The sequence below is a fragment of the Pteropus alecto genome, unplaced genomic scaffold (genome assembly GCF_000325575.1).
Source record: "Pteropus alecto unplaced genomic scaffold, ASM32557v1 scaffold7, whole genome shotgun sequence".
NCBI lineage: Eukaryota > Metazoa > Chordata > Mammalia > Chiroptera > Pteropodidae > Pteropus > Pteropus alecto.
Genome location: NW_006494614.1, coordinates 31,520,664 through 31,532,009, shown reverse-complemented (window position 1 = coordinate 31,532,009; position 11,346 = coordinate 31,520,664). Strand labels below are relative to the sequence as shown.

General features: G+C 34.2%; 1 protein-coding gene across 1 annotated transcript in view; it reads left to right on the top strand.

Moving 5' to 3' along the window:
* GFRAL (GDNF family receptor alpha like) overlaps positions 1-1,901 on the top strand; it is a 55,388-nt gene extending 53,487 nt beyond the window's left edge. Inside the window, exon 9 of the mRNA XM_006926820.1 lies at positions 1,829-1,901. Within this exon, the coding sequence (XP_006926882.1) occupies positions 1,829-1,901 (73 nt within the window). The remainder of the gene's footprint in view (positions 1-1,828) is intronic.
* Positions 1,902-11,346: the final 9,445 nt, after the last annotated feature.

Sequence of the window (11,346 nt, the reverse complement as noted above, 5' to 3'; positions counted from 1 at the left end):
TTCTTTTTCTTTGGCTGCCTTCATTGCTCTAATGCAGTAATGCTCCAGTGGGCATTTGAGATTTAAGATTAGAGACACATCAATCTCTAGATTTCTAAATGTCAAGGGTTTAAAATTTTTCCACTTATTTACCATTTACAAATAGATACAAATTGGTGTGCAGTTGCTTGCTTCAAGTAAAAAAATAATGACATTTAAATATCAATGATGTTCATTTGCTAATTCATTATACCTATGTATATATTTGTAAATAATTTGAGTATTTTAAATATTAATAAAAATATATAAATGTGTGCATATACATCTATATTCTATAAATTATACAAACACACACATGAAGTACATTTATCAGTAAGATTAGCCCTAGAGAGGAGAAGAGGCAATGGGCATTTTTCTTCTCATGATACACAGAGGAGGAGACACAGGAAATTAGATAAAGCATTTACATATAATGCTCCTCCAGAAACTTCAGTCTTAAAGGCCTTGACAAGCAGGAAGATAAAGTGGAAGACTGAAGTGGGGAGATATATGGCAATACCAAGGGGTTGGGCACATGATGAGTGGATGTTCTGCCTACGGACATTCAAGCATATTTATTCTCATATGCAATGCCAGCTAAACATATCCACTTTTTGCATCCAAATTCTCTTAAGCATTTAATTAGTTGCTTACTAATACCAGTACCAAAGCCTTAAAATTGTATTTGTATGAGAAGATATTCCTTGGTTTCCAAAATAGGTTTAAAGTCCAAATAATTAGTCAGTTTCAAGGGAGGGAGGAGGGGGGAGGATAGCATTTGGAATTTATTCAATTTTTCTTTATTTATTTTAAAATATTTGAGAGAACTATTCAGTTACTGAGCCTGCCTAGATATTTTTTCACAGACATATTGTTTCAGAGAAGCACAAATGGTTTTCCAATGTAGCAAAAATCTTATTTTAATGGTTTTAGATCTTTATTACTTGACCACGTATATAATGTATGAAGTTCACATCTGCCACATAGGCTCATGAGTTTGTACAGATTACTGTGTGCCATAGATAAATAAGGTGAGGGCAATTTAAAATTCCCCATGTATCAGTTGTAACTTTTACTCCTTTCTTGCCTGCATAGAAAGGGATATCCCTTTACTGATGACAATGGGAGTGTTAAAGACAAAAACCTTGAGGGTATTCTAATATGTATTTTAAAGCAAATAATGCATACTGCTACATATATTACATTTAGTTGCAAATTATTTTCCTTACAATTTAAAAATTGATCCCTACATGTAATTTGAAAGATCCAAACCCAGGGTTAAGTAAATGACTAAAGTAAAAGCCATGACGGAAAGAAAAAACATTGATGTTTTAATGATGTTTTTGTTTTGACAAAAGCATCATTAACAAAACCTGTGTTACACCACATCTGGAGGTAGATAATGCCTTCTCAGTGAATGAAGGCTGGATGCCACTCACCTGGTGGTCAGGTCTAATCCATGTGAATCCTTCCTGCAGTAAAGATTAAGCTTTTTGCATTTATTTTATGGTATGCAAAATTAAAGCAGCCCTAAATCTTCAAAGAAATTTGCAGAGAAACCAATAATTTAAAATACAAATATTTAAAAAAAAAAAAAGAGACTTTTTTGCTTTGGAATGATTGCTTGGAAGTTAAATGCATGATATTTCTTAGAAAGACCATAGAATATTCTACTACTAGGAGTTTGCTTTCAGAAACTTGGTTATTTTCTCCCTCCAGTCACAGAATTCATCCAAAAATAGAAGCACATGTACATTTGTAAAATCCTTAAAATGGCATATTGTTAACTTTCATTTTTACTTTTATATAGAACCTTCAGAATATCAAGTCAAACCAGAGAACCTTCATCAATCCAAATACCTGGAGGACTCATGATTCATTAAGAGTCATAGATCATCAATAATCACTTCTTTTCAAGCAAGTCTTTGTAGCCCGTCAACAGAATATCCTATTCATCATCAATAACAAAAATATTAAGATGGATTTAATGACACTGGATTATTAAGTATAGTAATATAAAGTATAACATGGCAGATGTTGATTTTTTTCTTAATATCCAACTATATATATACACCAGTATATTTTATGACATTGTACAGAATTACAGAATTGTCTTTGAAGGCAAAAAGTGTTATCCTAAGTTACAGTCTGTATGATTTACTTCATGATAAATTTGAATCCATAAAATAGTAATTAGTGCATATGATATAGTTAGCTAGTTATTTTCTGATCAATTTTAAGTTCCCATTAACTTGCCAAAAAAATAAGGCTAATCAAAATAACCAGTATATTTGTTATTTGTATATCCATTTTCAAATCATGAACTAAATTATTAGCATTGACTTTAAGTTCCTAAATATATTTGGTCAGATGATTAATCTTAAAAATTGGAAGTGCTATCTTTAGATTTTCAAAATTTGAATATTGTTAAACTTTACTTTTTTTAACTTGATGTTTTTATTTCAAACTCATAGAGCTATAAAGCAACTGCATTGGCTGAAAAATCAATATATATTTCAATATTTTATTTATGAATTTAATTTTTTCTATGCTAATTATAAATTTTTGCAATAATAAAGTAACACCATAATTGTTACTTTCTATATTGTTTCCATATTGTTACTTTTGGCTTGATTTGGCATCAGAGTACAATTGTGATCAGAAAATTGTGGAAAAAATGTTTAGTAGTTAAGTTTTTGATATGTGTATGTTTTTCAACTGTCTGCAATCATTATAGTACCAATTGCTAAAAATAAATATACATTTTTTTTAATCTATAGTGGCACAGAGGCACAAATAGTCAATAATCCAAGCATACTGATAATTTGTGATACATTTACAATTAAAGATAAATCATTCTCTATTTGATCTCATTTCTATTGCGGCCCACAACACTTCATATCAAATTGTCTACATTAAATTACATTTGAAGTTAACATTTGGCTATGCTTTCTCAGAGTAATTAAAAACGCAATCTTTTATTTTTTTAAATGGGAAGGAATAATTTGGTGAGTCACAAACTTCTCTCAAGGAGTTCTACATATTCCAGTGGTTGTTAACTCTCTAAGTTAATGTGAAGAGAATGTGGGCATTTTCATCTTCAAAACTGCCTTTTAATTTAGGCTTGCTAATGCCTGGCAAATGACAAACTGTTCTCTGGAAATCTGAGGGAAACAGTCAAGTTGCCTTAAAAATATATATTTGTGTTGAGCAGAGAAGGAAAAGACAAAGTGTGAAGGTGAAGATCTCTCTTAAAAAGAGAACGTTGTCTCCTAGGCCAGCACAAATGAGTAGGCCATTGTGGACAGAACTACAGAAGCAGGAATTAGCATGAAGCATGTGTAGCACTCTAAATAGTCAGCTAGAAAAACTAGAAAATATGGTTGTGGCACCGCTAAGTGAGATCTGGATTACAACCATTGAATTTAGAGTTTTCCAATATCTTCCTTACCTCTCTTTCTCCCCAGATGAGAAACAAGTTTATCACCAGAGGATCACCTGTGACTTCTGGGGAAAGCACTTTGATGAAAGATTGCCAGATCAGACCTCTCCTGAGAAAAATTCCATCATTGACGAAATTCTCTCCAGAGTAGTCTGGCTATTCCAGTAATAAGCTTCTGTGCTCTAGCTGCTTCTACATGTTTATCCACAACCTCTTTCCCCAGAATTCTGTCTATAAATCCCCACAGGTGTTTCTGGGCACTAGAAGTCAGCAGAGTGGTACCAGCTGGAACTCAGCAAAGTGAATAAAAAGGTCTCTTGGGCAGCGCTTTAAGGCAGAAAGAAAGTGGCGTTTGTGGTTATTCCAAAGTTTGGGCTTGTGTCTGTTCCTACTTTTAAATTCCGTGTGTGAGTCCTGAAACGTGAATCCCTTTCGTTGTCATGTATGGAGAAATGAATACAAACAACTTAAGGGTAAGTAAAAGATTTTATTTTTGAGAACAATTGAAATTGTAAGCCCTACAACCAAAGTACAAAACCTGAGGGACGGATGGTCAAAATGATGGCATCTCTGCTTTAAGGCAGTGTGAAGCTAGCCTGTATTCTCTGTATACTACTCCTGTCATATTTACATGTCCTCATCTGCCTACTCTGCTGTTGCACACTTTGCTTCTCCTGAGAACTCTGAGATGAATGTCATCTAAGCTGCAATGATGTATTGCACTTGAGTTTCTCAAGTTGTTCCATAAGTGCCTCCTCTTTGAGCCTTCAGTATCTTCAGACCACACTGGTTGCATCCCAAAACTTAGAATGGTATATGAGTATTTCCAAATCTTCTTCAAATACAAGTCAGTTACAATAAATGTATCCTTAATCAGGGTTTTATAGCACAGGTGTCTATCATTTTGGTTCTACAAAGGGAAGGAAAACATGCCTTTAAAATGCAGCAAGTTTTTTATGAGGTGAGATTGTCATTTAATAAAGTCATAAAACTTCATAAAACAATGGATTTTTCCCATCTAGTACATATAATTATGTTAATCTGTCTGTAAAATTATGGGTAATTTTTCATTTAGAATGAAATAGATTATTGAATATTTTCATATTTAAATCTATACCAGAGGCAGTTAGAATATAATTAGGTAAGATATTTTCTAAATATTTTAGGTAAAAATGAAACTATAAATATAAAACAGCCATCTTTCAAGTAAAATCTTCATTTGTAACCCAGAGTTTGCTTTGGATATGTGTAGACAGTACTAATTAAGCAGAGTTTTTGGTTCCCGGTTTAATACATTTTAACATAATTATTTCTGTTTTCTCTGAATAGATCTTCTTTAAAGGGATTAAGGAGGAGGAATTTCCATGATTACTGAAAAGCTTCTCTTAGTTTTCATAAAATGAGTCTATTAAAAACTGACCCAGAATCACCTGGGAGAAGAATAGACTCTCCAATAAAATAAGATTTCTATTAGCACAGAGAAACAGGAATTGGGTTCTTGGGTAGGCAGCCAACAGTTTCTGCTACAAAAGTCTGAATTATCTTCATTATCAATTAAATAATGGATGCCATGCCTTGAACAAATAAACTAAATCACATTGGGTTTGATTTTTTATTTTTAATTTGGCTATTTGGAACTAAATAGCCCAAACCTAAAAAGTATGTTTCAGTCTATCAAGGTGCTCAAGCTCTATCAATTCAAACTTTTCCTTTCCTTTATTAATGAACAAAATTTATCCAATAGAAAACAGTATTGGTTGCTTTGTATCAACAAGAACAGTCATTTTCCAGTGAAACTTTTTCAGGAACATGGAGATCACCCATTCTTGGCAGGAGAAAAGACTGAAGGCTCTGCTGCTAACAGTTGAGTCGTAGGCTACGATGAGTCAGGATAGGCTACAATGAGTCAGGATAGGCTATGATGAGTCAGTTTCTTTTCTGGGAACTGCAGTTCACATAGAGCTGCTCTTCAGAAGTCTGATCTATTGCTTGGGCACCTCTTCCTTAGTATCTCTAGAAAGGTTCAAGCAATAAATGTTTACCAGATAGCAGTGAAGAAAGAATAACAGAAGTCTCTGATGCCAAATAAGTGTACTATCAAGGACAGAAGGGTAATGCTTGGAGGCTAATGGTGAGATACAATATATAAAAAGAAACAGTGGGAAACAATTTTCCATAAAGAGGAAATTCAGAAGTAGTAGATGTCTGTTAGGAGCAAGACCCAAAGACCCTATTCTTTTTGGATGACTTAATCAAAATTAATCTCTGCAAATAATATGCAATTGGGCTAAAATATTAGAATTTAATGATACGTAAAGGGAAAACAAAATCCGTTAATGCCCCTAGTACCTCAGTAATAAAAAAAGTGCTTGGAGATAAGTTTTAAGAGGGTTTGACAGAATGAAATCGTTGGAGATAAGTTTTAAGAGGGTTTGACAGAATGAAATCGTTGGAGATAAGTTTTAAGAGGGTTTGACAGAATGAAATCGTTGACCGGAACATAAAGATTTATTTAACATTTCCATGTTTGTATTGAACCTTGATGAAGAGGATGTGGGCAACGAGTGATGATCAGGAGTGAGTAGAACTGGCGGTCGTGAGCATTATCAGTGGCAATCTTGAGATACACGAGGATTGTTTACTGTACAAATCATATGGAGTATTCTACCCATTGCATTCATTCTTATTTTGACCACACATCTAGGTAATAAACACCCAAAATATAATTTCACATATTTTTTCTGATTGTCTTACAAATTCTGTACATTTCTTTCATCGCAGGTGTTAATCCTCTTCTATCTTGCTCCTCTCCTTTTTGCATTATTTTTTTTTTCTGATTTCATTAAGGATAGGAAGGAAACAAGCTCAAGAAAAGGGAAATTAGTAGCAACAGGCGAAATAAGGAATGCTGTGAAAATGGCTGAGAGGCACTGCCTATAGAGACATTTAGACCAACCCTTTTAGTCACTCCAGATCTCATTCTCTTTCACAAATCCATTTCCAGGGAAAATGCCTTTTAAAGTAAAATAAATACAGTCTTCATTTCTTAGTGTCAACATGAAGACAATTTAGACATCAAAGGTAAATTCAGTTCTACTTATACTACTTAAATGCTTTCTTTTAGTTCATCAGTCAATTGACAAATACTTTTTTTGTTTGTTTGTTTAGAAGGTCAAAAAAATCCTCTAAGAGGGTGGTATCACAGCAGTTCTTTGAATGTCATTTCTTTTAATGTTGTTTAATTATAATGTCGATGAGAAAAAAAATATTGGATTCCTGCCTGGGGCCACCGCCTGTGTGGAGTTTGTATGTCTCCCCGTGTCTGCATGGGTTTTCTCCAGGTACTTCATTTCCTTCCACATCCCAAAGATATGTGCACATGTGGTGAATTGGCATATCTGCATTGTCCTAATCTGAATGAGTGTGGGGGTGTGAGTACACCCTGTGAAGGTAGGGCGTCCTGTCCAGAGTGAGTTCAGCTTCTTGCTCTGAGCTGCCAGGATAGGCACTGGCCACTTGTTACTCTGATCTGGAATAGGGAGGTTGGAAAAAAAATCTTGTTTTAAATGTATAGCTCATATTTATTTCAGTGTTTAATATTAGAAGTGGTTTGGGTCTTTATTTGGAAGTTTGGTGATGTTCTAGTGGCCAGCAATGTGCTGTAGGAACTTAACCCTTGTTTATATAAATTAGGCTATGGTAAAACTGGTTTTGTTATGCCATTTCCCTTGAAGATGTTATGTGAGAAATTTCTTTGAGTTGAAAAAAAGTTGAGATGGATGAAGCCATGTGGTAGAAAACCATTCTAAGCAGAGAAAAGAAAAAAGGACAAGTGTAGCCCCTAAAATGAGATTGAGCTTTATATGTTCAAATAATAGAAAATTAAATTGGAACAGAGTAAAGAGGAAAAATAAGAGTGTTAGAAAATAAGGTCAGAGAATTAAGCAGGAGGAGACAATGTGAAGAGTTGCATTTCATTTTGATTGTAATGGGAATCCTTCAGATGTTTTCAAAGAGGAGAAGGATATAATTTAAATTTTAAAAGAACCTGGCTGCTGTTTGAAAAAAAAAAAAATTGAAAATGGGCAAAAATCGAGGCAAAGAAACCAGTTAAGAGACTGACTTCATGGCGGCAGTGGGAGAGGGTAAAGAATGTAGATGAGATGAGGATTGTTTCAGTGGAGATGTGAAATATAATTTGATTTGGACTATAAATACGGGAGGTAAAACCAAAAAGGCTTAATGATATAAAAGATAAGAGATATAAGGAAAATCAAGAACTCCATGAAGATATACAGGATTTTTTTGCTTGGAGTAGACGGAGAATGTATTTGGTGATTGGGATCAAAGGGAAATATGTCTTTTTTTTTTTTTTTTGGTTTGATTCTGCTTTGAGGTAGCTATAAAGATTCAAATACAAATTTTAATTGACAGTTATTATATGAAAGGGGAGACCCAAAATAAATCTATCTTGAATCATTAGTGTATAAATATTATTTAAAATCATGAGAATGGAAGAAAATCGCTTAGCAAAGAAATGTGGGAAAAGACTGCAAAAAATGCCATTGGCCGTTCCAATGCTTAGTAGTCTGGAAGAGGAAGATGAGAAAACAAGGCTACTGTGAAGGCACAACTAATAAGTAATGAAAGATACAGGGATAAGCCAGGAGGACAGAGGTTTTCAAAATAGAGGGTATGTTCAATGGTATGAAATATTGCCAAGAGATGGAAGCGATGGAGGTGCTAACTAATCCTATTGTGGCAATCATTTCTCAAAGTATACGTTGATCAAATCATCACATTATAGACCTTAATTTAAACTTACACAATGTTCTATCTGTTATATTGCAATAAAGTTGGGGGGAGAATTAATCTTGCTTTTCAATCATATCCAAAAATAGATTACATGTGTTTGAGTCTCTGAATCATTTAGGAAAAAAAGTAGAACTATTAAAAAATAATTTTTATATAAATATTCAGACAATCAATAAAGATTAAAGCAACTTAAACAGTAAAGGATCAAAACATACTACCTTACAACAAATAGCATGTATGCAAAGATAATACTTATATGTGTTTATTCATGGTCTGACCTCAGAAGCTTCTATTCTCCCAATGAGAAGGAAGCATATCTTAAAATTTCCATGAAAGATAAACCAAATGCTTATTCAAATTAACTCAGTCCTCCAGGAAACCTAATCAGCTCTTTTAACTTAGAATTTCTACTTGGAGGACTTCTCACCTCTTTTTCAATTCTCCCTCAAATACAATTCTCCCTCAAATACAAGAGATTGTATTTGAGAATGTAGAGCAGGCTTAGGTGTTTCTTTGCTGGCCTTTGATGTGAGGGACTGTCCTGCCTGATCTCTGGTCATACTGTGGGCAGAGTGCTGAAGAAGCATTGGCCCACCCTCATATTTTGGGTATCATCGTTCCTTGTCATGGCTTCTAGTTTTGAGGCTTCAGTATGTGGTTGCTTTTCATTCTAAGGCTGATTCTCTTCTTACTCTCTTGAGAGGGTCTCAGCCTCTCTGAATTTCCATGGAGTGCTAAATAGTCAGCTATTTTTTGTGCATTGCTATCTTATGCAGCATTTTGTCGAAACTATCGCTGAATCCCTCCTTCACTCATGGCTTTCTTTCTGCTAGAGTTCCAGGATCACACTGATTTGAAAATATAATCAATGAAGAGTTTTGCTGAGAGGAAATAAGGCCTCTTATCCTGGGAATTTCCACAAACTTAAGTGGATATATTCTCATTTCTACCCTGGTCCCAAACTCATAGTGAGATCTACCACAGATAGTATGGGATGGTAGTTGGGAGAAGGGGCAGTAGTGATTGGGAATGGGTTGGAACATGATATCAATGTTGAACCTCTGGCCTCTTGCCTTTCTCTTCCTTCCATCTCTCCCAGGTTGAACTCTCCTATCTAATGTGAAGTTTTCTTGCAGCATATCCTCCATGTTTTTTTACACTAACTTTTAGTACAGCTTTACGTGTACTAGAGTGGATCATGATATGTACAAGGACTTTTTTTTTTTAATTTAGAAAACACTGCTCTCTCTATACAAAGCCTGGCTTTCAATGATGTTGTTTCTTTATGTGCTCGAAAAGGCTAGATTTGAAGCTTAGATACAACAATGACTTCTTTGTTCTTGGACTATATCCCTTTTTTCTCAAGAGTAATGAATACCGTTCCTTCACTGGTTTTAGAGCTGTGGAGTATCATGATTAAAGGAAAACAAAACAAAAAAAATTGATGGCTCAAAATTTTCTACCATATTCCCATTATATAATATGATGTTTCAACTAAAAGCTACAGTTCATAAAGAGGAAAGAGGAAATTAAGACAAGAAAATAAGAAGAAAATAAATAAGAAGATTGAAAAAAAATGAAAAAAGAAAGAGAATAAGCTAGGAGGCTATTACAAATAATCCCTGATTCCTTGTTTTCCATTTCCTATATTATCTTACCTCTACTACAGGCAGAAGACAAGAGAATGCCTATTATAACAGGAAGTACCCCAAATATAAAACCACCTATAAGGCAAAGCTTTTGCAGACCTATTCAGATTAGGCCTTTGGTGATTGTAGCTGGCTCATTGCTATTTTGCAAGGCATTTTAACTATCATTGTGACCAAGTCAATAAGAAAAAAGCCCCAAATCAAACAATTTCTGCACACTGGATTCTAGCTGCTGGTTAATACCTTTGTTAAGGTCCATGGGAGACAGCTCTCTAAGTTTCCTAACTAAAAGTAGTTTTGTTCCCTTTGGTAACTGATTTATTTTTGTATAACAGACATTGATTCTAGTACCTAAATATATTTACCTTTATGATGTGGCTGCTAAAAAGCTCATTTTATTTGCATCTTACCTTTAGCAAGTACTCTTGATTTTATAGATTTTATAATTTTATTGCTCAATATCTATTTGTATTTAATCTTCATTATCTACCTTATTTATAATAAAACTATTAAAAGGTGTATCAAACAAGATAGGTTGCATTATTCTATAGTAACGAGCAATTACAAAATGTCAGTGGATTATAATAACAAAGGTTTATTTCTTGCTCACATTACAAATTTATTGCAGGTAAGCTCCAACTCTGCTCTGTTGGCTTCACTGCAATGCCCAGACAGACAGAACAGCTTTTCTCTGAAATATTATCAGAGAGAAATTAGAGATTATGACAAAGTACATGTTGGGTCTTAAAACTTCCATCTAAGAGTAACACATGTCATTTCTGTCTGCTTCATTTCATTGGCCAAAGCAAGTCGTATAGCTGTCTGAGTCAGCGAGGCAGCGAGGCAGGGAGGCATGCATGCTCTTCCTTCAGAGAAGCCCAGGTCATATTGGAGATAACAATACAATCTATCAAAATAGATAACATTTATTTAAGTAATTATTCTGAGCATGACATTCTTCTAAGACGTATTTAATAACAGAGTCCTGTTTAGTATGTGCTAGATTCTTCTTATAGATGAAAAATAATTAGGGAGATTAAAAAATTTGTTCAAAGTTATACAGTTGATAAGGGACTGAGTTGGGATGGGAACTGAAAATTTTCCCTCTTTCAAATTTAGTCTTTTTTTATTGTACTGCATATGTTTTCAAAACTGTTCTGAGGTAAGGAGAGGGGATGAATCTTTAAAAAAAGAAGCCAATTAGAAACTAAAAGAGCCACATTACCACTCCAGTGCTAAGAAAATCCAATTTGATAGTGAATTTTCTTTAATCTTGTTTGAGGAACCAACTGCCAATGGGCCAAAGTAGCTGCAAATGAGCTAATGATCTTCTCTCACTAGTAACTAATTTACCTGAAGCTTGGGCACATATCAGCAGGCATGTGAAAAACCAATAAAATGAGGGGTCAACTGTGATACCTG